At 42.9% G+C, this 26,115-nt stretch overlaps 1 protein-coding gene across 1 annotated transcript in view; it reads right to left on the reverse strand.

The window, feature by feature from the left end:
* The window catches only part of ALK (ALK receptor tyrosine kinase), a 323,900-nt gene extending 299,280 nt beyond the window's left edge, over positions 1–24,620 (reverse strand). Inside the window, exon 1 of the mRNA XM_052805834.1 lies at positions 24,041–24,620. Coding sequence (XP_052661794.1) covers positions 24,041–24,140 — 100 coding nt within the window. The 5' untranslated portion in view covers positions 24,141–24,620. The remainder of the gene's footprint in view (positions 1–24,040) is intronic.
* Positions 24,621–26,115: the final 1,495 nt, after the last annotated feature.

A 26,115-nucleotide genomic window follows, 5' to 3' on the forward strand; every position in this document is an offset into this window, starting at 1 on the left:
ACCAAGCAAACATTAGGGATTGATTAAATTGATGCTGTCAAATTCATTGGCTCCATCTCAATTATATTTTCCTAAAATAGATACAGATCAACTACGTTCAAAGATTTAACAATCACCCTGTGATGGGGAAATTTGGCATATAGTTTCTATGAGTTTTGCAGATTTTACTTATTGAACAAGCCATTCCTTTTAATCAATACATTGATTTAAAATTGCTGCCAACCTTTTGGAAGTCCAAAGGATGGCTTTGACAAAACTTTTCCTAGTGTTCTATTTATACTCTTGTAAGTAGTAAGACTTTGCTATTGCTGACGTTGCCCGTGACTCCTTCCATCGCAACGCTAGCTCCATCTTCCCCAACTCAAAAAGAGTGCAGTGAGTTGGTTATCAATTTCTTTAGAATTCAAGATTTCCCATAATAAAATACCTTAATATGCTTATTTTTGAGAGAGGATAAGATGTCCTAGCTGAAACATTACTCAAAAAGAGTCCTTGGCAGATGATCAGCATGGAGAATTCTCTTTTCTTAAGCTTTAAAGGCTGAAAATTACAAGCAATCAAAGAATGTTGTAAGTGGAAAGTTTTGGGCAATGTTTTCTATAGGCACTGTGATCTGGGCTCCTATAATATTAGAGTGCTATAAGATACTTGTTCAAAATACTGCATTTAAATTAATCCTTTTAGTAGCTTTTACACTATGTCTTTTAGTACATGATATGTTTTACACCATTTCATGTACTAAAACGTGATATTAGCAGTTCCATGCTCTGTATTCATTCAGGAGTTACTACTACATATCCACAATATAGTGCACTTATACAGTGGCTCAATTATTTCAATATATTGCCAGCTTTCAAGGGAAAATGTTCTTCCCCGGACCCACTACTCAAAAACAGTTGCATGTACAGACCAACAATAACGGCTCCAAGGAGAGATAATCAACTTTAAAGTGAGGTCGATGAACCACTGAATAGATTTACTTGATAATTGCTGCATGAGAGGAACTCTTCCCACCTCAGAGTTTCACATGATTGCACCACATCTTATATCTTTCTCAAATACATTCTGAAGTTTCACAAGCTCTGCATTTTAGGACACTGCAACACAAGAAGAGCAGGGAAAGGCTTATTCCAGCATTTGCTGTACAGGCAACCATAAATATTTTGAATTCAGCTGTCCCTAAGTGAGAAAAGGGTAGAGACTATTAAATAGAAATCAATGGTCATGCTTCGTATATTACTTGATGTTTTACTTTTTCCAGGGCTTTGATTATAAAATGTAGCACAGAATGAGCAGATGCGCATCTCCTGCTTTATGCTCTTTTTTTCTGCTTTGCTGCCTTCCTTGTTCCTTGCCCTGTTGCACTGCATCCTAGGGGAAAGCAAATTAATTTCTGCAGGGAGATGGTGCAGTCGCCATGTTTCACTTTTGTTGGACAGCAGCACTGCGTGCATACTTCTCACGTTCCAGGAAAGTACTTACAGACAGGGAACAAACTGCACGGTAGGAGCTTAAATCCAGACTAGATCAAGGATAGTTACAAACAATCAACTTTTGATAGTTGCCAGGTGGCGTATTCAATATTTAACCCTAGGTTGAGTGAAGAGCATAATGGGCAATTGTTCACTCCCCCCAGGACCATCACCACCACAGCCTGCACTCTCAGCAGAGTCCAAAGACTGTGTGAGTTAAGGGTGATTCAATTCCTTGTTGCTCCTAAAAATAGTCCTATGAAAGCAAGAATGAGGTCTCAGAGACAGGAGTTGGTCATACCACCATTTGTGTTACAGCTCCTCAAAAGGAGTCCAGGATTTAGGAACTTAAGGTGCATCAGAGCTTTTGAAAATTATATTCTGTGCTATGTGAACAACCATACACTGAGAAGAGTGAAAGGCCAACACCAACATTTTACAAACATCCAAGCGGTGACATTTATCTACCAGCTTCTGGACTACTGTTTTAGAATTTGATGCATGCAGTCACCAGCGATCTGGAAATACAGTAATTTGTTAGAGCTATATACAGAGTTTTGTTCAATTGATAAAGAAAGGAGGATATGAGCAAAAGGGAGTGAAAGAATATTTTATTGAAAACAATACTCCAGATGCATCCAGAACAGTCATCCGGGAGACATATAAAACCATGACATACGGAATAGAGTTTTTGTGTTCCTCCCAAAGAAAGTAAAACTACAATATAACTTATAATTAGTACAAACAGAAACGAGGTTAAATTCACAGTTATATATTGCCAGAATGATTCTAACAGGCTGAATGAAAAAAGCTTATGTAGGCAGAATTTCAGCTAGCAGAAATATGAGATATTTATGTGAGTTACAAGACAGCGAGAATGACAGAACCACTAAATTCACATGCAGGTTTCTAAAATTAATTTTTGTTCTTATAACAAACTGCCAAATTGCCAACATTGACTCTATATACTTTGGAGCCACATACTTCTCTCATATTATGTTGTTCTTATTCTCTTAAAGACAACAACTATTTTTTTTCTTGCTCCAAACATATCTAGTGTTTCTCACTGATCAGGTGAATCTTTGACTAGGGGACCTTCCTGATGGAAACATTTGGGGGGCGGGGGGGGAGCAGAGAAGAAGCACAAGATAATTTACATAAGTGCATTGCAATTATTTCTCCTTAATTATGCATGCAGCTGGCTCTATTTTAAGACATGCCACTGCACTGCACGCACAAGTACTAAGGGTATCTGTCACTCCATTTATGTCAGGCCTTTAACATTCTCACCCACCTGCCTGCGAATCACTAGCAGCAACCAAAAAGCAGCAGTCAGGCTTGTGGCCACCTGCCATCCATCAGCATTGTCAGAATACTGCTGGTGCCTCTTCATATTTCTCTCATGTCAAGCCTTTTTTGCACTATATTCAAAATAACAGGTCAATCTGCTCTTTACTACTAAGTCACTCCGTGAACTTCTCATTCACTATCAAACTAGGCAGCCTCATTTTTGAAAACTGTCACACAAATCTAAGCTGTCAGTTAAAAACAAGTTGAATTAGTGCAAAAAATATACATAGTTGTGTTTATATTAATTAACATTGGCTTAAGATGAAGCTATGTTAAACTCAGCTTTAATCTCCTCTCAAATTACACTGCTGTACTTTTTTTTTTTCCTGGCAAAGATTCTATTTTTTGTCCCAGATGTTTTGTCCAGGTACATATCGAGGAAGTACTGTTTGTCCAGGCTTTCGAAGCATGGGGGAACCTTATCTTTGGTAGAAGATACTCATCCTGTTGCACCAGTGCTATATAGAGATGCTCAGGAGAATCAGGATCTTTCCTCAAATACAAGGCAGCACCTGCAAACCTCTGCCATCCACAGCACAAGAACATGTACCACAGCCGTAAAATACAAGCACGGTAAGTCTGAAGCTTACTAATGAGCCCTGGCTCTACTATCTCCCCAGAACAGAAAAGAAACAAAAACCAAGTCAGAAACTCATTCCTACCCGGGAGCCCAGCAGGTCACTCTTGCACTATCACATCTGCTCACAAATCTCTTTACACAGATGCCTGCATTGTTCACTGCCCCCTGCCCAACTCCTGCAACTTCTTTGGGACAAAATATCTCCTAAGGACATTGCTCTCCTGGCCTCAGTACTGAAGAGTGATCATGATGACCCTACATGAAACTGTGGAGAACAGTTAATGGTCTAGTAAGAGTTAGATACACCTAATATAATTCAAATAAGGGGCTGTTTCCTAATCTGATACCCTATAAACAATTGAGCTAGAAGCCAGGGTCTTTTCATATGGCATTCCTATGCATGAACTTGTTTTTTGGCATTTGCAGTACTATCCATTCCCATTTTGCTAGAAATAACCCCTGTCTGGGAAATGAGCTTGCATGACAGTCTAACACATATTAACAGCAAGGCTGCACCACTACCTTCTCTCCTCTTGTTTCCACTCTTCCTTTCCCCATCTGCTGGCAAAGCGAGAGTCAGACCTCACCAGAGCTAAGTATCTATCTTGCAGCGATTGAAAAATGGTCCCCCATCAGTGGTCATTTACTTAGTGGGACTAGTTTTCAAAGTACTGTGAAATCCCATTACAGTGAGTAGAAAAAGGCCACTGGGCTTCCATGAACTGTCCTTTCTTATCATTGAAGCTTATTTTCATCTCAAGTATCATTGTTATCTGTGTTTCATTTAAACTATGGCATGTGAAGCCATGAACTCAACTTCTAATTTGTGCTAAAACTGACACATAGTCAATGTTGAAAATGATAAAACACAATAGATCCTTAGATTGCACTAAATTATCAGTATAGGACCCAACCACGTGGTAGGCATTATACAGGATGCTAAAACCAGCGTTTTATTTGGTAACACATATAACAAAAATTATTTCACCTAGTTTTGAATTTTTACTTGCAATGCTGTTGTGAAAAGTGTTCCGCCTGCCTTTGGTATGATATCCTACAGAGAAACATGGGGAAGAGACTGATGGTGCATCCATCCAGTAAAAAATTAGGTTTGATCACACGATAAATTGTTAAAACCATGTGTGTACCACATAGGTCAATAATTGCTACGGCATTCAGCATTGAAAGTCATTCATTGACGTAAAAAAAAAAAAAATCTAAGGGGTTGCAGAAAAACAATACACAGACTCATCAACCACCTTGTTCTAACAGCTATTTTTGAAGCAAAGGATATAGGCTATTAGAGTTCAGTAGATTATGAAACGACGCAAAATCCACTCATTCATGGAGATAAGATTTATCGAATCGCTAGGACACATTCCCCCTGTTCTTTTAAGGTATTTCACAATGACACTGACAGATGAAAGGCTTGGATGCCTGGCTCCTTAACCCGTAACACTGCCAATACTCCAAAATTTGTCAAAATGACAATTCAAACCTATTTGCCCCTAGTTATTATAGAAGGGTCAGTTGGATTTTACACAACTCAAATGATTGATGAAAGACACTGGAAAGACAGTCACCATTGCCTCCCAGGTATGCAATGCATTGCTCCAAGCTGAAATGCTAGACACACCTCAGGATACAAAACACACTTTATAAAAGTTATTGATAAAACATGGGCCTTGGGGAAGCATCATTATTTTTTGCTAATAACAATAAACATTTTCTATTCCTGTGAAATGTATATGTATCTGAAAGGATGTTTGAGGAGGAAACAGAAGAGGGGGTGGTTACAGATGAAGGTTAGACTAAAGCTGGAGAAGCATTCAATGCTAAGGTCCTGCAAACAATTCAGACTGTCAAAACGAGATGGTGAATATCTTGCCAGATTCATTTTTCTCTAAAGATCTGGACTGGAAACATATTTATAAAAAGGATGCTGTTTGGAAAGATTTTGGCTGTATGCAATATAGAAGGTAACATTTGAAGCCACTGGAATCCTTTCTTCTATACCCTTTGTAAAATGTCAAAAAGGTCAAAGGAGAAATTACTCCTTTTCCTGAGATTTTCTCTATTTTCTTAACAGAGTTAAGGCCCAAGTAGAATGCAGGCAGTTATGACTCATTATACCACCACAGAGGAACGCAACCCAGCTCAAAAGAGCAAAATAGGAAAGCAATGTTTGTACTTCCACAGCCTGGCTTGCCAATGCCCCAGTCTGATCCTAGGAGGCAAAGGTCTGCAACAGAGCTGGAAGCCACCTGTGTTTGTGTTCCCAGCAATGCTAACAGCATGTAGCTGAAAAGAAACAGCAGATTCTTATGGCTTTTATTGGGGTTTTGTTTGGTTTTTTCGTGGTGGGTTTAATTATTATTTTACATATACAGACAAGGATAAATTTCACAAGAAATTAGCTATCTTCATCAATTCCTTGAAGCTAAACCCAATACAGGACACTTCTTGTCTCCGAGAGGCTTTGTCACCTCTACTCTTAGCAGATGTCTATTAAAAAAAACCCCACAAACTACTTTACAAACAGCAGAAAGCCCTGAGGTCACTTTTACCTACTCTGCTGAAATGCATAATCTTCAAAATTCATTTCATTTTTTCATGATAATTTTGTGATCTCTCTTGATGCTGAAAATGTTATTTTCTTTTCTTTCCTGGGAGGAACTGCATTTTTAATCAGGCTTCCCAGAAAGAGCTTTTGCTGATCTTAATGTGAAAAGAAATCTAAAAAAAAAAAAAAAAATATATATATATATATATACACACACACACACACAGAGGAAATGTTACTTCAGAATGACAAAGTTTATTTGACAGCACAGAAGATGAAATGGCTTAGGTCCTTAAATTCTCTCTTCTCTACAGACCACAGAAGAGTGTTCGGAAAGCTGAACACTGAAATACGGTTATGTCTAGAGACTGCTTGGCTTCTGCCACACATCACAGAAACATCTGGAGAGATGCAATTAGAGCAGAAACAGCTGCAATGCCCCTGCTTGCTAATCTGAATTGTTTCACTGTCACCTTGTGCTCCCTCACTGATTGCTGCATCTACCGAGTGACCTGCATTTCATAACTCAGTTCTCAACTGTGTTGTATTATCATACAAATATTAAACAGCAGTAGGTTCACTGGTCTGTTAACAGAGCGGATAGGTGTCAATGGGCTGACCTGCTGTCTCTGTGTGAGCCAAATACTAGTCCTGTGCAACACCCGGATACCCAAGCCGTGCCCTAAAACAGTTAGAGAACTCATGCATGACTTGGGATTCGATGATCTCGTCAAAAATCTGTCACACTCCTAATAAAAGACACTGCTTTATTCTGCTGATGTGCGTGGTGAGCAATCACATATGCAGAGTACCATAAATCTAAGCACAGTATTCCAAGCAAAGATGCTTGGATCACTGGCATTCACAAAAAGACACAGTTAAGAACATACATCGCAGGGTAACACAGCACAGCTCAAGCTGCCCTAAAAAAGCCTGGCCAAATCCTATTTGATGATGTCTGGAGTCACAGATCACAGAATGTTTGACGTTGGGAGGGACTTCTGGACCTGTTTAGGAATTGTGAAGACAAAACTCGTTAAAGTTTCTGGCGTGCCAAGAAACTGACCTGCAGCTCCTAAGACAAACTGTAATGGTATAGATGTTTGCACTTCACATATCTCATCCAGGTAGAGGAAAGCCATGATCTTATCTTCAGGTACCGCTCAGCTGACCTTTTATTACAGACATACAGTTCCAGTTGGGGCACAAGAGCTTTAGTGACCTGGGGAAGCTCACTTGCCAGAGCACAGGGCTACGGTGGAACCGCTGGCAATGCCACCCATCGCCAAGTGCTGACCTGGCAGGTGCGCCAGGCTGTGACTCACTGCTGGTTTTAACTGTGGTAGTGGCATGCATTTATCAGAACTAACAGGTAAATTACATCAGACCCCAAAGAGAGAGGAAAAGAGCAAAGTGAACTACATGAAGCGTTCTAAGACTAAAGAAAACAGGAGGTCTGAGTTTCTTATCTTATCTGCAGTATCACAGATGTTCCCCAATGACACAGATTATAGCACAACCTATTCAGCATAATGCCTTAGGAGAAAGCCAAATTCACTTCTATTCCCTACCACTTCAGCAAGATTGCAAGGTTTGTTGATGTCATTATTTTACTGAAAAATTAGGATCGTGAAAGACCACGGAACTGCTACAAAACTTCACTTTCCACCACTCACAACACTAGCAATTTGTCATTTTCTTGGGTGTCAGTCTTACTTGTTTTCACCTCCTCAACGGCTCCAACTATAAATGCTTGTTGAAACTGCATTTCAAGGAAAATCATTAACAGGCGAAATCTTAGCTGTTTAATATATTAGTAAATATCCTCTGTTATTGGATGGCACAGGAATAAGCATGTATACTGGTGAAAAATGGAGTCCCCCGCTATTGAGACATCAGTTTAAAAAACAAGTAACTCTTCATTTTATGGATGATCACGGCTGATTGTGAAATACAGAAGCTGCCCTTATCTCTCTCCTCTTTAAAGGGTAAAGCTGCCTGCCTCATTTTCCATTTAGCCAGCAAAAAAGTTGACAAGCCAGTAGTTTATCACCTTGCTGTGGAACCTCCCTTTGGTTTGTCACAGATTTAGTGCTACTTGGAGGAACTGCAGCCCGCTGCTTTTACGGAGTGCCTTTGAGAGAAGAGTTACTTGTTAAGAAATGCAATATAAAAAATAGGACTTGGGAAGGAACCTGTGGAGAAAGTCGCATCAAGGCAGACCTGCGTAGGACCAAGTCATGACACTGTCCATCACAGCGAGGTACAACTTCCACCACAATCACACTCGTTGGAGGAAGAGGCCATTTTGTGAAGGGATTCCCATTTGCTGTAGTACAGAATCATAACACAGCATTTAGCTTCCTCAGATAGGAAAAAATGCTCTGCTTTAACAGAGAAGCTTCTGGTAAAAACAGACAAACAAATGGGTTTGCCCAGAAAATAAAACCCAACTGGTCTCTCCACTTAAGGCAGGTAAGATTCAGATCACTAGAGCTGAACTTGCCCCCCTGCAGCTCCAGCTCCAGCTTTGGCTCCGATCCAGAAGGCCTTTTACCTGCAACTTTTTACAGAGGTGATTTTCAAAACTGAGCCTTCACGAAATCATAGCTCCGAAAGTCAAGCACCTTCCCTGTCCTTGGACATGCACTGAAAGGAACAGCTGAAACTCCCTGTGACCCCAGCAATCTGTACCAACAACAGATGCTACAGAGAGGCAAGAGATACCTGTGTTTTACCCAGAGAAAATAGAACTGCTTCCAGACCTTGCAGGATTCTGTTCTCAAGAGACACAGCGATCGTTCCAGAATAATGGAAGTGTCCATGAGGATCCAGAGAGACTTTAGTGAAGCAGTGACCAGGTCAGTGATGAGACTCTAGACAGAAAACCATGTTCTCAAAGCTACTTTGAAAGCCAGGCTTTTATTGCTAGACTAGGGATATGCCTGGAGCAGCTCAAAAATCACCTTATAAAGCTTATCTTCTTAGAGGATCAGCATGAAAATCCTGAGGCAGAACACTAGTTTATACTGTCTAAGATGGCTCACAGTGCACCCATGAGAGAGAAGTCTTGGTCTTGCCATGAAATCAAAACTATAAAACAGATGTTTCCCAGGATCTTACCCCAAAGGAACAATCGATGGACCAGTTTAGAGACTAGGAAAAAAAATATTTCTGAATTATTCTAGCTTGAACTAACACAGAAGATTAAAAGGCACTTCCATGTTAGTTGTAAACTAGTTTGGATAAGAGTTTTCATTATGTTTTAGGTACTTTGCCTGCTCTTCCTTCTGGTAATTCTGTTGATGTGACTTTAATATAATCTAGTCTGACCTTCATATTATTTTTCCTTTCCTTGAGCATTTTAAATCTGGACCCCACTCTACCATCCCTAAGTGCTTCTGGGGAAAGGGATGAGAGTGATGAAAAAAGACATGACAAGAGACAAGATCATACCACAGCTCTTTATCTTTGCAGATGGGTTTGACTATGATAGCTACTTCGGAACAGATTTTAGAGGCAGGAACAAGGCATTTTCTGTCCCTTCTTGAGTAAAAAGTGGTGTTCCCTGTTCAGATGGACATCTCAAGTTAGTTGACTTTTTCTTTTCAGAAAGTATATTGCCTCATTTCCCCCCCTTCCAATCTTTTTACCCTATTTTTTAAAATAACTTATTTTCAAACTTCTAAGTGACAAAAAGGGTATTTGAAATAATGTTAGTAGCATATATTGAGAACTTTTTCTTGGGGGAGAAAGGGCAAATTTGTTAACCTTTTTAATTTTGAGTCTGGGATACCATGTAAAAGTGCCTTACCATGAAGGCATGACCACAGTAGCACAGGCAGGGTGGAAACGGGGAGGGGTGCTTATCCTCAGTTAGGAGACCCATCTGGTCTGTTTTTGCTGTACAGAACCTTGGGGTAAATCAAACATAATTTCATTTTAAGTAAAGGTAAAAAACTTGAAACTACGTCTTCAGAGATGCAATGCTCAATAAACAGTGGATATAAAATTTTTAAGAGGTGACTACCAGAATCTTCCATTTCTTTAGGTATATTCTGATAAGTCTGACAAGTGCTTTCCTCCTGTCACTGGACTTTTGAGAGCTGATGTTTTTCCCTTTGCTTGCACTAGGATACTCTTACTCCTTCATTCCCCTTATTGGGCTGATGCTTCCCTTGTTTTCATTCAACTCAAAACCCAGACATAGGATGCCAAAGGTCTAAGAGTTCACTACAGCCAGAGGTGTTTCATGGCTAACACCCACGCTACAGTGTAACGGTTTATGCCCAAAAGCCCCTTCTACAAAAGAATAAGAATTCAAGAACAAGGGCTCTAAGCATCTCACATGCTCATTTGGCCTGTATAAGGACAGCACAGGCAATACTGTTTTGGTCACTAAACTTAGCACCAATGTCTTCTTTTGCTTATCATCTAGATTAAGTCCTGAAAAAAAATGCCAGATTGAAAAGAACTTCTATTTCTTATTTTCTGACACAAAAAATGAGGTGTGCTGTGTCTCCCTGTACACTCACAGCAGATGGCCTGATAGCAAAGGGCAGTAAAGGTGGTTATTGCCCAGCCTGGCCATACCTGAGAGCAGGAGAGTGGAGTAGATGTACAATGGAAAGATGCCATTGGCTTCAGTAGGCTTAGGATCGGCCCCTTATGCCTCCCATCAAACTCTAGTCCAAGGCCTTCAAGAAAACCTGGAAATTATGACTGCACAGAATAGAAACCCCTGCCTATGCTACAGCCTAAATCTGGGACTTGTCTCCACTGAGTTTGATCATTCTTGTGGGATGACAGTCATTGCTTTCTCCACAGGACGCTATACTTCAAAGCAAAGTAATATATTGCTTTCAGTTACATTAATGCAATCCCCTTTGATTTATTTCTTCTACCATTTCAGTCAACGTCCCAGCGAGTCATCTACTTACCAGCTGCACATCTGCTTGACAGCTTTAGGAATCTTTCTCAAGCAATAAGTCCTGAATGTCTTTCCAGGGTCTTATGCTCCAGCTCTTTACTGTTTAGAGGATATTGCTCTATTTATTCTCAGCTTCATAGTCCTCTTAATGTTTATCTACCAGCATTGCCATCTTTCAAGCCACTGTACTTACAGATAAGGCCTTCTACATCTGATTACTGGTCCAGTTATTATTTGCTGGTTTGTCCTCTATAGTTAGACATATTTTACATGTTTGCTGGCTTCATTTCCACACACTATTATCTTTGTCAGAGACAGAGTAACAGTTGCAGTCATAACAATGATCCTGTAGCCAGCTCCAGTAACATTTTGCTAATTCTGCTCCCTGCTCATACCCCCTTAGTCATGATATTCAGAGTTAATAACAGCTTGCAACTTACAGTGGAAGGGAAAGATGAGCTTCACTTTCACTTGTTGGGTTTTTTTACTATTTCCAATAAAAATACTGAGATACTTGTTGTCTTTTAAACTTGATATTTCTACTAGCAATAAAATACACCTTTAAAGTTTTATTAACAATCTGATTGAAAAGAAACTAGGTTTTTCTTTTGTTTTGTTTTTAATTACATTTCACTCACATGATTTGTCTAAGGTCATGAGTTTTCATCTCCACAGGAAAATCTGGCTAGATGAGATCCAAGGAGGATCTCACTGACTTCAGCCTCAACCTTACACCAAGTGTTCAGCGAGATACTTAAAAGAACTGTACTTTGGTTGCAAAATAAACCCTACAGTGCTCAGACCCAGGTATATTCTACTGCAGTCTCATACTGTTTTTCTTATTGGCTTGCGCTTTTTAGAACAAAAAGAAATTTCTAAGTTTCCTTCGACATCCTTATCACCAGCTTGACAGATAGCCCTTAGACAACCCAATCCCTTAGTGTACCAGTGTACTCACTTGTGGGTGAAGTGAGAATTACAGTGCATTTGTCTCACAGCTGTTCTGCATTTCCTACCTAGGAAGGGGCTCTACAAATGCACAGCATTACTGCCTGCAGAGGGAACCTGACTGTCCAACTCCTCAAGACTCGATCTAGTGTGTCATTGCCTGTTTTCAAGCCTGAACTGTGTCTTTCATTATACTAAAGGTCTCCCTTCCCATTAATCTTGTTGAGCAGCTCTCCTCTCCAAGCTCTGCTGCCCACAATTTGTGATTCCTTATTATTGAGCATCCATCACACGTAAAATCAGTTCTAAGCACCCCATTACTCACATATTTAGAGATGTCAAAGCAAGGCCTCCATGTAGCTCCCAGAGCACTTTAGAATTCCCTTCTGCTTTCCCATCAAAAAGGCAAAAAGGACACAAGCAGACAGCATCTTATTTGAACTTACCAGGGAGGTAGATTTCCTTATACAGAAAGTTATGAGGAGGAGCAAGGCAAAAAAGGCAACTATATAGTACAGTTACAGTTAATGATGCATGAACAACACAAGGTTCAGCTGAGCAAGGACCCAGTCCTGGGTCCTTCAGGTGACTTTTTCAGTGCCAATACAATAGGAGAACTTTCCGTGATAACCCTGTATGGAAACTAAGGTGAGTTTCCTTTCTCATATTGTAATTTACATTAGACCACTCTGCACAGCACTTCAGGACTTAGAAACTACCAGAGCTTTCTTCTGCTCAACCTGGTCTTCACTTTGGTTCAGGGACCATTTCCATAAACAGTTATGACACGTGTACACACAACTACGTCCCAACAAGATCAGGGAAACTGGGAAACTTCTGGGGGGGGAAAAAAAAAAAAAAAAAAAAAAAAACATCGCTGTATGGGGCATCTAAAGAAGTTTTATACATTCAAGAACTTCCATTATTGGGATAAGCCTCAGAGGAAGTTGTGGCGCTCGTCTCTAAATAGCATCTCCAAAAACTTTGAATTCACACACTTATTATTAAAAGGGAAAGGATGATCAATTGGTCTCCAGGGTCTATCCACTAATGGATTCCTTTTCCCAGCGCAGGATTGCTATAGCTCACTCATTCACTCATTCATTCATCACAACTCTGCAGTTGCGCAAACAGATTTTGTAAACAAAAACTCTTCACCAGCAAACTCCCACCGTGCTAGCAATATTAAGTGCCAAGTATATGAACACCCTGCAGAGAAGCAGAGCCAAATAGTTCATTGATATTTCTTTTTCCTCTTATCAGTATAGTTGATACTGCTTTACAACCGATGTAAAAAGATAGGTTACACTGGTAATAAACCTCAATACCTTACATCTCCATACAGACTGGTTGCTGAAGGCTTAATATCAGTCATAATTATTATCCATAAAATGTTATTGAATCAGATCTTAAAAGTTAATGCTGCTTTGTTTCAGGAGATAAAGGACAGTAGGCTGGCAAGGCAGAGAAGGAAACATTGAGCTTTTGATCAGTCTTTGTGTGATTTAAAAACTTAACCACAAAAGGGACTTGGCACTTCAAATATTATCCAAAACCCTATGAGCTGGCCTAAGCAGAGTCCTGTGGCAAGAGTGATTACTCAGAGGATGTTTTATCTTTGAACTTGACACAACTGCCCAGATGGAGGATGTAACTCTTTTCTTGAACTCAGGACTGGTGAATGCTGCCCTTTTAAGACATGTCGCACCTCAGATTGTAATGCGCACTTAGTAGGTAAATCACCCCAGCACTGAGGGGCTTTCCTAAGCTGCAACCTCCCACCATCCATTGAGCCCTTGTTGCTCACAGCATCACCTTCAAAAATGGACTTTTGCCTTCACAGCCCTCACGTTAATACAAGAGCTCCATATCTGCAAAGCAGGTGCCCTGACAGAACGCATCAGGCAACTGGTTAATGGAGCACGTAAGCCGCCCTAACATTTACAGCTAATAAAGACTGATATCCTCCCTGTCCACAAACATTTTATTCAGCTTTCCACACTCACAATATCATTAATCCAGCTCTCCCTTTCCCTTTTTGCAGTACAGTATTGCAACAGTCCAAAGCCATTACTCATCTCTACAAAGAGCCAAGAGGAAGAAACATGAGAGTTGGGAAGGAGCAAAGGGGACCAGTGTGCGTCCTCCCTGCCAAAAGCCATAGAGCTTCCCAGTGAGAAAGAGACCTTGGCTCCTATGTAAAATGAGCCTCACCTCGTCCTTGCCTTGGTTACTCAACAAATACTAATCATCACATGGACACCCCAGTGCCCTGTAAAGTGAGGAGAGATTTTTAAGGTTGACCACAGGCTCTAGTCCTTTAAAAACAAAGGGACTTACGTGCCAACTCTCAAGCCAGCTCTGACTAGATTCACTCTCTGCTTCTGTAGTGCACCTGTTTTGCAAAGCAACCATTAAATTTGGAAGCTTTATGGAATACGACATTTTTCAAATCTAAAAAGTATGCCAAGGAAATCACGCAGAAGGGTAATAGGAAATACTTGCAGGGAGACCTATTCTGAATTGTCTACACATACATAAGGCACAGAATTCCTTTCCTTAAAGATTTTATTAACCTTTTGCTGATGGAAGGAGATTACTGATTGAGAGCTAGATGAGGTCAATACAGCAATTATATTTCGAATCCTCTTCAAACAAGGCTCTTGTACGATGTAAGAAAAAAAGTTGACAAAATGAATTGTTACTTAAACCAAGTCTTTTAGAAGAATAATTAACCTATAATAACTATTCCGGCCTCCTCTCCAGCCCTGAAAAGTAATCTTTTCTCATTAGTTTCAAGTTTAATTAGCATCAATAATGAAATGTCCCTCAGAAATAACCATTGCATCATGCTCTCTAATGCTGATATACGCTGCCCTACAAACGGAAAGGCCACAGCGCAATGTCTGAAGATAGGGAGAGGCTCAGCAGATCACAGATGCTCCCCAAAGCAAAAAGCAAACAATATTGTAAGTGTAGAATGTGACAAAACCAGATTTATTTGAAAGACAAGTGTCGCAAACACAGTGTGGAGCAGAGAAGACTTGAAGGTGGTTTTGCCAATAACTGCTGCAGTATTTCCAGTGAGTTACCGAGCCTCTCAACTCTAATTTCTTGTTCTTTCTTGGCCTTTTGGCTGAAGCAGAGAGAGACATGACTATTTAGTATATTCTAGATGAGAAAACTGTATTCAGCACTTGCAGTCTAACATAATCAAATAATGCTTTTTCCATTCCTGGCTTCTATGATCTCTCTGTAAAATAGATATAATAATGCTAAGCATTGTCACTAGGGTGATAAGGCTTAAAGTACTTTGAGAATCTAACATGAAAGAGGCTATAAAAAGCCCAGACATTCTGATGCATCTGAGATAGCCCATTACTTAACGGGCCGGTAGAAAAAGCTGGTGAATGCCAACGTACAAGCTGTAGAGGTCTGCTGCAACTTGCAGAGCTCTGAAGGATCACCACAGATTTCTAGTAGGTGAAGTCACAGGTACTCAGCTGCATGTCACAGGCGCTACAGCGACTGCATTCAGAAGAACCACGCGAGCTTTCAAAAACTGAGCTGGAAAGAAATCTTCAATAACATAAAAGTCCTAGAAAGAGTATGACATATGGAGAAATGCCATTTCCTATATGCCTACTGATGCACATCATTCAGTATGTACTTAGACTAGTATTACCTCTTCCTAACAGACATCAAGAAATACATAGCACAAGAATCCACACATGGCCGTATCACACCGTACTCCCACTCTCACCACTGCAGTATCCCTGCTTTTTCCCCCTACACTCACCACCAAGCATTCTCTGCTCTTCACCTCATGCAGAACCATCTTCTCTCCCTTTGCCCAGCTTGTAACTCAGGGATAGAGTCAGGGTTTTCTTTCATCACAAGGTTTTGTAAGATATGAGTCCAGAGAGAGTTGCTTGTCAGTAAGAAAATGGGGAGAAGCTAGCAGAAAGAGCCTGCACCTCTTTCTTCACAGTGCACTGCTACAGGGGAAACCCCAGTCTGAAATGGATTCAGCATATACCCTTGTTTGTGCAGGAAAGGTAGTTCTTCTGCCTTGATGTAAACATTGGACTACCACGGAAAGACTTTTGAAATTTGCAAACTGAACTTAAGAGTTGCTACAGACAAGTTATAAAGGGGATGCCCCACATTTCTAGAACCATCTAGATGAAAGGCTCCTGCCTAGTGTCTCCACTTTGCCATCTGTAATGCAGGAAGAAACAGGCAGGCCACTGAAGTTTAAAACAATCTCAAATCCCCCATTCTGTGTTAAATTTCTGACACTTTAAGTAGGAAACCATAAAGGACAAACCTTCTCCCACTGTTTCCATGATGTTTTCCATTCCCAGGACAACCAGCACCCAGTTTGCTCAGTAGCACCCACTAGCCAACAGCAGCCAACACCTGCAGCTCCTCACTGCAAATGGAGATGATGCCCAGCTGCAGCTGGCCACAGGCAGAGGAACCACAGCCTATCCCACTCTCCCTCATATTTCATGGGGCTACAGGTAACCCTGGCCAAAGCCTCACAAAGTAGTCAAATTGCAAATCTAAATTTGACCATTTGGCTTCAAGACAGGTAGTGTTGTAATAGTCAAAGGCAGGCCTCATCATTTTTCAAAAAAACAGAAACTCAATCTCATAGCACCAAACAAAACTGATAGCATTTTTAAGTTTCAGAAGTTTGCTATCACTGAAGTGAAGGAAATAGCAGTCCTATGATTAGTACTGCAGAGATGGGAATAAATCAATATGGTAGGCTGTTTTAGCTTTTCCCTTAGAAATCTGAGAGTTCAGACTGCACCTTATTGTCTTTATTGAGGTTCTTAGAAAGTAAAAGCACTAGTAATCCACAAAAAATAGCACCTTCTGCCAATGGAGTTCACAAGCAGTCAAAACTACCCCTGCTTTGGAAAGGAAGTATCTGCCACAAAGGGAAGTATTTTGCATCACACATGTCAATGGAAGAGCTGTGTATACACAACCCCTCTTCTGAGTCCAGTTCCTCTTGTGATTCTCTCCTCCTCCCTGCTTACTCTGTGCCATAGTCACTGACAACAGACCCAATACTGCAAGATAATTAAGTTGGAAGTCAAAGTAGAACTCAATTCTTACAGCTACCTTTGCAGCTACCTACTGAAGTTCTCTGGCAAAAGGAAAAATAAATGCAAAATATTAACTGATACCCTGTTTTCAAACCACAAGGATCACTTTACATTCAGCACCTATTTTTCCATGCTCGATTCCATCTTTGTACAATAGTTTACCATTTTCTTTAAAAGATCTGTTGTTAGAAACTCGTCTGAAGCCTGTTTGCAGACAGCCACCAGCTCTTTCTGCTGGATACAGCTAGAACACTTCAACAACGTCATAGATCCCACATGACTAACAAGTGAAGATGATTCTCCTTCACTACAACTGACACGGTTTATAGCTTCTGCAAGTAGAGATATCTAAGTCCTATCTATGCTGTCACAGGGAATTTCTGAGTAGCCATGCTAAGCAGAATAGTGACAACCATGAAGCTACTCGGCCGCCTCAGTCATAAATCAAAATACTCATGTAAATTAGACTTTAGTCTCAAAATGTGTTTCTTGCCTAAATATTTAAACACATAAATAACCTCCAGCCATTCCAGCTTGTCATTTTAAGCTTTCTGACATTTATTGTTCGCAAGAAAAGAAAGGTCAGACTTATCAAATCTGCATTTATGCTTCCATGACATTTTTCTCCAACCAAATTTTTCTGAATTAGAGAAGCAAGACAAATGTGGCACATTTCATAAAGGACCTTTCTCAGCTCAGCACTGCGGTCTCAGCAGCCCCACTGAGCTCAAAAGTGGCTTCTCAGGAAACAGATGTTGTGGCTCAGTGTATAGAAAGAGATTCGGAAAGCAGGCAACCTAAATTGCTGTTTGCTGTTAGGTAAATCACTTGTGCCAAAAAAGTAGATCTCCTAGTCTCAGTACTCTAGTTCTGGGTAACCCAAGCAGATGCTTTGGTATGAGAATTAAAGACAGGAAATGTCCAGGCACAATGCAGAATTTGCTGCTGCTTAGGAAGAAAATCACAGCTTGGACTCCCAAAACACCATCACCAAAAATGAGTTAGCACTGATATATTGAAAAGGTGATACCTTCTTTACTATGATGAGGCTTATTTATTTGGGAATTTTGTGAGTAAGTGCTAAATACTGCCAATCTCCCCTCACTTTTTCTACTTTTTTGGGGCCAATTCACAAACATTGTCACAAACACAGATTTTATTTCCTATCATGTAATGTTCGTGTGAGATGTGCAGTGAACCAAATGACCAGATTCCTTCAGGATACAATTCAATCAGACACTGCAAAACTGCCTTTGATTTTGAAGAATGTCTCTGCATTTGTATAATAAAGCACTTAAGTCTCCCACTGCACTTCTTTGCTGTAGGTATTTATTCCCCGTTTTTAAGGATGGGGAAATAAAAGCATAGCAAGTTTAGAGAAAACATCTTTTTAAAATGTGCCATAGATGTTCATTCAAATAAAAAAAAAAAATAAACTGATACTTGTGCCCCTTTTGGTGTTTGTTTGTGGATATTTTACTGAACACGCTTATGAATAAGAACATTCGTAAGAACAATGAGCCTAAAAGGAAACAAAATTTGCAGAAAACAGACCTAGAAATCATAAACACATTGTGCATTATCCTGACTCCCACTGAAGATCAGCAACACCATGTAACTCTGGTCCAAGCAAAACCATGTGGAATAGTGATCATGGCATGTTTTCTGTGAACCACTCAAAGACTGAGCATCATTTCTAACATTATCTGCCAAATAATTGGCAACAAATTTACAAAGCCCTAAATTTTTGTGGTCAGCATAGAAATAACGAACAAGGCACCATCAGTCAAGAGAGTCATATGCTATGAGTTTTCTTGGTGCTGATGCAGTAGGAAAGTGACTTGGACATGAACAGGCAGGCCAGCAGCAGGACCAAGGATCATGCTGCCCACGAAGCCAGGCAAACCCATCACTAGGCAATCAGTTTCCCCTTCAAGGGGCATTTACATTTCATGAAGAGGCACTGTGGACTCACTAAATCCACGTTTCTAGAGAGCACCAGTGACTGGAGGTCTAGAGGGAGGTGCTACAGACCTAATACTTAGGGCAGGAGCGACTGGGAAAGATGCTCCTAAGCACACTTAGGATTCACTGTGATTCAGCAACTGGTAATTGGCATGCAGCACACTGGCACCCATCACAACCCAAGGGTAGAAAAGGAAAACCTCAATTTGCAGTAGTTCACATCTAGAGTAAACTCAAGTGCAATTCAGGCCCATCCTTAAGCTTTGGACTCGCAAAGCTGGCCTGATAGCCAAGGCAAAGTGCAAAACCCCAGCAGAAAAGAGCAAAACCACTTGCACTACAATGAAAACCTTTCAGAAGCCCTACTGCAGTGCTTCAGTCTTATTCACCAAGTTTTGCCACTGATTTATCAGAAGAGCAGGATCAGATCTCAGATGTTGCATACAGTTGAGGATGAGAGAAAAACAGAGCAACAGGAAAGTAAGTGACTTTTACCAGTTTTCTGCTCAGTATGGCACAACTCCAAACTTTGTTCTTTGAAAGCAGAAAAACAAAACCAAAAAATAACAAAAGAAAAATATAACTAAAAGACCTTGATTAAATGCTGGTACTTCTAAAATATGTGGAAAGAATTCTGTGGACTTTACTACAGTCAGATTTCAACTTGGAAAGAATTCTGCGGACTTTACTACAGTCTGATTTCAACTTGGAGCTCTGATTTTCATTTACAAAATGTCCACTTTCAAAACCACATTTTCATCTAGTCCGAAGTTCTTTCTAATCTTTAGGCAAAGGGTTCCTCCTGCAAATGAGTTCAGGTGCATGGTAGCAGTACCCTAAAGGTGTAAAGCTTAATTGCCTCACCATTATAATAGCATTGGTATGTAGTGAATGCATACAGTTGCAGGGAGAATACATGTGGCAAGTTAATAAAATCTTAGATGAAGGCCACAGCGCAGGAGCAGTATTTCGCCTAGCCAGAGGATGAAAAGTTATGCATTGCTATTTAAAAAATATAATTGGAATGTTAAATCTATTTCATGAATGAAAGTACATTGACCTTTAGAGGGAGAAATGACTCATTTTCATCCCTGTATGCCCCTTTTTAACATACGCTTCCCACCTTTGCGTATATAAGTAGCAATTAGTTCTCATGGGAAGTTATTTTATGGCTATTTCAGCTTATTAAACTTCCTAAGTAAACTCACAAGAAACCTATTTAGCAACATTTGTGGCTCAGGTTCCCTACCGTGAGTGGACTGGTTACCTGTGAAGCTAACATGAAAAAAATCCACACGCCAATGCACAGCTAGGGTGCAAGGGCTCTGGATCACTATGGAGCCCATAGGAGTGTAGAGCATTCACCTTGGACTAACCCAATCCCATGCCTACCCATGCCATATTATCTGTGGGACTGATTTGCCAAGAAGGCCCCCACAAGACCTCTGTACAACACATGCTACCCTATCTGATCTTATAAGTCCTGGGAGGAATTTTAGCCCAGCAGCAGAGGATCAGTCATACAAGGGGCAATCAGTGCTGATGCTCAGACAGTTCTTTAACTGACAGAGACAATTTAGAGACAATTTAGGATTTTTTCCCAAGAAAGTTCAATAACCTGTCCAGAGAGTACACTGCTACAGAGACCCACTGTGTTTCAACACTGTACAGCAAATCCTCTAAGACCAGAACTAAAACTGGCTGGGACTCTTCTCACAGAAAGGTTCGCTAGTCTTTCAGTTTCCCGTGGCAATGTACTGGGTTTGATTAAACTCTTTTGGGAAAGGTTTCCTTGGAGGTAGGGTGGAATTCCCAGTCAAAACCAAAGACAATGAGAGCAAAGTCAACAGCAACCTGGCAGTTGGGAGGTTTGCCTAAAATATGGGAGATCTGCAGCACTGCGATCCTCTCTGAGCTCACCCCTCCCTTCATCTGCATTTTTTGTTGTATGTTTTTCCAAAGAGATGATTGAAATGATTTTGATTCTTCTTGGCCCAGAGAAGCACTGGGGAAAGAAGGCGGCAATATTAATTCTGAAAGCATTTCCAAGAGAGGAAAACTCTCTTACCCAATTTTGAAAAGGCCAAGCTGACACAGAAATGGTAGATGGGCTGAGGACCACAGCTTCTCTAAATGGAAGCTTTTTGTTGCAGGATGTTCTATTCCCATGAGGATGAGTGTGTGAGAGAAGTCTGGCATTGAGAGTATTTGCAGGAGAGCACTGTAGAAATCCCTGAGAACTTATGGTTTGTCTGTTAAACAGCAGTCCAATAAGTACATCCTTTTCTAATTGTTCAGTAACACACTGAGACAAATTGCTTTACGCTTTGTGCAAACTTGCTGTTAAAAAGGGAGAAGATTCTCTCCAGTTAAATATCTTTGAGCCAGTATCAGAGAATATAACAGTTAAAGAGAATAAAGCACTATTTACAGGACTCTGTTGTTACCCTTAAGGTCAATGGGAATTCATCCCCTTGCAATTTTTTCTCAGCCTAAAATATAATTCATTCTCCATTCACATGGAAGATAACTTGGCAAAAATAATTTAGCAAGGTAATTATATCTTTTCCTGGGAAGTACTGCAATCCTGGGCATCTCCAGCAGAGGAGAGAAAAAAAAAAAGAAAAAGAAAAAGCTAAGTATGTCAACATAAGTGAAGCAGCTTTACATTGTTGATGGGAGGATTGTGTTGTTTGAAATCCATTTCCAATTAGCTTAACCAATGAAGGAAAGGCTTAGCTGCCTTAGGAAGGGCTTTAGTTAAGCCCCGTACACATTAGCTGCAATGGTGTTATTAATTGCTGGAATCTGCACACTTGGGCTGGTGGATGCTGTTCATGCTGTTAGCACTGTGTCAGCACATCCTGCTGTCGGCACGGCTACACGGCACAAATTTAAGCATGGCAGTGACACATGGTGTTCACACAGGCAGCACCTTCGCAAAGCAGAAAGAATGGATTTTTAATGTTTTTAAACAAACCCATGTTACAAATCCAGTGCAAAGCCATGTAACAGTGTAACTACACTAAGGTGTCACTGCTGAAAAAGCAGAGATGCAATCTTATAGTGACACAACTTACACGTTAGCAACCTTGGTGTAGAATTCAAGAAGAAACTAGGATTTTTGCAAGAGATTATGATCAGCTGCTAGAAGTTATTACTGTGATATAGGTAAATGAGGTCCATATTCCTTCCCTCTGCTCCTCCTTTTCCTACATCCTCTGTGATTGACTTTGCACAACTGTGTTGCAGTAAAAACAGCAGCTCCTTGTTTCCAACATGATATTACAGGGGCACAGCTAACTACTACTTATCTATCTGGAAAAACATGTATTTCTTCTCAACAGTGAGACAACAGACGACATCCAGAGCCTGCGGGTTTTACTAACTTTGGTTAAAGCTCCATCCGTGTTGTATTCACAAGATCAGAGCACTTCTTAGTTCACAGGTATACCCTTCACCCAGGTTAAAAACACACCTCCATCCTCAAAGAAAACAAATGCATGCCCCCCAGTTCCCCTATTGCTATAAGCACCGGAGTCAAGATGGCATTAAAAGCTAAGGCTATATCTTCACTGCCAAAGAGAGAGATCTGTAAACCAAAATAACTGCTACTCACAATAAATTCCCCAGACAGAAAAAAGAGACGGTGGGTTTTGGTGTCTTTAATTTTTAGTAATTATTCTTTTTTTACTGCAATGTAGCAAGGCAAGACCTGCTGGAAGGTAGGGTGTGTTGGCCTCACCTAGCCACCTTGTGGTAGACAGTACCTCTGCGTTATCCCTGCCAGAACTGACACAGGAACAGCTAGCCCAGGTGTCTCACTTCAGCCCCAAGTGTAAGACTGACTCACACCCAGCCTGCTCTGACAGTCTGCTTTGATTTTCATTTCAGGCAGCAAGGAACAAGATGCATTCAGTTTGTAGTTATTCAGATTGCTGGCCCAGCTTTTCAGATGAGCATCAAAAATCAGTCGCTCCAACTTTGTATTCAAAGCCCAGCACCGACTTGTCTCACCTCTTGTGAATTTACTTAAGTATATTCTGTGGTCCATTAAGTAGGTGGCTACTCAGGGACACACCATTGACTTCTACACAGCTTCATAAAAGCTACCTAACTTAACTCACTGTGACAAATTATATGGCCCCACAGTCCTCTAGGTATTATATTCTTTTAGTGGGAGAGCCTGAATCAGAGCTTGTGTTAAAGGTGCAATGCACACACAGAATGGAAATCTCTCTTGATCACTGGCCCAAAGCAGAGACTTGATAGGAGGCAACCGCTGCCCAGAACCAAAATTTTAAGCCAGGTTCTCTCTTCACAGAAGCACCAGCGCTACATGAGCCTCCTCAGATGTACAACTTCTTGCCTTACTGTAGCTGATTCAGCGCAGTTCGCTAAGGATCCTCTGTGATTTTAAAAGGGACAGAAATTAACTCAGTTCCAGATACATGAAACTCAGAGGAAAACCTACTTCTTGCAGGTTCGTCTGTTATAAGCCATTACCTTATATGTTTAAAGAAGAGTAATAATATTGATACCAACACCATAGCATTAATGTACAAATTTGCTGGTCAGCCCCAGCTTTGGAAATGTTTGTGCGGTTCCCCAATGTCTGCCTGCACATAACCTTGGAATCACCTGCAGCACTTTGAGGAAGCTTCCCTTTTTAGGATGGTATTTTTTAAGTTTTAAAGAAGCTGATCCTGCTGTCCTTGGACCAGTGACACTTTAACCTTTGGGTCTCGCTTGCAGCTGTCTGGCACAAACGAACTCTTGGCATTTCCTAAAAATCCCTCAGCGCTGTCCAAGTAGCTCTCCCGGCCCTACAAAAGCCCCTCGATGCATTTTGCACCGGTAAAGCGCATCCCTCGAGGACAAGCTGTTAAGGGAAGCCGCGACTGCTCGGGCGGCGGGGGGGGGGGGGGTACGACTGCGCTTCCCGCACCCGCCGGGCTGGCAGCCACCGGGGCTGCGCGGAGGGGCCAGACGCGTGTCCCGGAGGGGGATCGGCGGGGGACGCACGCAGCGGAGGGTCGGCGGGAGCTGGCGAGGGGCGCTGCCCGGCGCGGGGGGGGGGGGGGGGGCGGCATGCAACGCACGGCTCACCTGCCGCGGAGACGTGGAAGAGGAGGCGGGGGCGGGCGGCGCGGATGGCCGCCGACAGCCCGCGCTCGCTGCCCGGGAGGGCGCCGCGGCGCTCGGGCATCAGCCGCACCCGCAGCCGCCCGTCGCCGGCGCGGAGCCACCAGGCGAAGAGCTCGGTGAGGTTGAACTCCAGCTGCGCCCCGCCGGAGCCCGGCGGCGGCGGCTCGCCGGCGCAGCCGTCCCGCAGGCTGCCCTCGCCCACCTCCAGCACCAGCTGCTTGGCGCGCCGCAGCCGCCGCCCGGCCGCGGAGGGCCCGCCGGGGGGGGCGGGCGGCGCGGCCCGCGGCGGCCCCCCGCGGGCGGCGCGAAGCAGAGGCGCGCAGTCCAGCCGCAGGCGGCACCGCGCCGCGGCGCGCCCCGGCGGCCCCAGCACCAGCTCCCGCACGTAGGTGCGAAACAGCGAGGGCACGACGAAGTCCACCGCCAGGCTCCTCCTCTGCAGCCGCGAGAGGCCGGGGCTCTCCCGCGGCCCCACCGCCCCCGGGGCCAAGCTCAGGGCGAGGCAGGCGGCGGCCAGCAGGCGGGCGGGCAGCCTGCCCCCCGCCATGACCCGCCCGCCCGCCCGCGGCGGCCGGCAGCCGCCCCGCGGGGCGCCGCGCCCCGTCCTGCGCCCGCGGGGCCGGCGGCCACGGAGCGGCGCCGGGGAGCGCTGCCGCCGGGCTGGCCCGCCCGGGGAGCGCGATGCCGGGCCGGGCACGCTGCGGAGGCCGGTCCGCCCGGGGAGCGCGGGGCCGCCGCCGGGCCGGTCCGCCCGGAGCCGCCGCTGCGCGGGCTTTGCCGGCTCCAACTACCCGCCACAACGCAGGCATTACCCAGCGAGCGCTGACATCACGCCCGAGCCCGCCCGCCAGCAGCCAATGCCGTCCCCGGCAGCCGTCATTATGCAAATATACCGGGGGCGGGGCGGGCGGAGACCGGGCGCGCGGCGGGGGGGGGGGGGGGCGCGTTCATTGAGAAAAAAAAAATGGCCCGGCGGCCCCCGGCGGCCCCGCCGCCCGGTACGGGGAGGGGGGGATGCGCGTTCCCCAGGTACGGGGCCGGGGGATGCGCGGTCCCCAGGTACGGGGCCGGGGGAGCGGCCGTCCGCGGCCCGCAGCGGGGGGGGCCCGGCGCTCTGGGAAGGGCCGGGCTGGAGCCGCACCTCCACATGGCCCGGCGGGGCCGGGGCCGGGCACCGGCCCCCGAGCCCAGCCGCCACCCGCGTGTGGTGAGGGGCTCTGGGGTCCCGTTCCCCGCCTCCTCTCTCTCTTCTCTGTCTCTCTGTGCAGGCAATGAGGGACGGAGCTGCTCGTTTTGCTCTCTTTCTTCCCTTTCCTCTCTTTTCCCTTCCTTCCCATCCTTCCTTTTTCTCCCATCCCATCCTTCCCTTCCCTTCCTTTCCTTTCCTTCCTGGCTTCCTTCCCGACCTCCTTAAAGGCTGCCGTCCCCAAAACAACCCTGGATGTCTTTCCTCTGCAGGGGGGAAAGAAAAAAAAAAAGGTGACAAGTAAGGGGGGTGTGAAATCTTAGAGCATAAGTCATTCTAAAAAACTGAACAAAATTCTTCCATTTCAGAAGGAAAACAAGAGCCTTAAGAAAGGTTCATGCAACATTTTCCCCTTTTTTACCTTTAATAAATACAATATAATTACTGTAATTACATCAGTTCTATGCCTTAGGATAGCTAATCATAACTCATTCATATTTCTGGAGGTTGCCTATATGAATTAATGACTTATTATTATCTCTTTAGTTTGATACTTAATGCATGTATATTTTTATAATCCAGGTACTTTAACTATATAATCATTAGAGTGCAATTATTCTGTCATGCAGTTATTCTTCTGCTTATATGAAATTAATGTTAATATACAGATATTGTGGAGCAGAACCACAGTGTAATGCCTCCATAATTGTAGTGCCGAAGAGTGTAATTGCAGGCGTGATGCTAGAAAAGGGAACCAAGATCTTTTCTGTACAGAAGAGTTGAGAAAGGAACTTCAGGGCAATCGCCGAAGGATTAGTTAGATAATATACTTCATACCAAAAAAGCCACT

This window comes from Harpia harpyja, chromosome 13, assembly GCF_026419915.1.
Source record: "Harpia harpyja isolate bHarHar1 chromosome 13, bHarHar1 primary haplotype, whole genome shotgun sequence".
NCBI lineage: Eukaryota > Metazoa > Chordata > Aves > Accipitriformes > Accipitridae > Harpia > Harpia harpyja.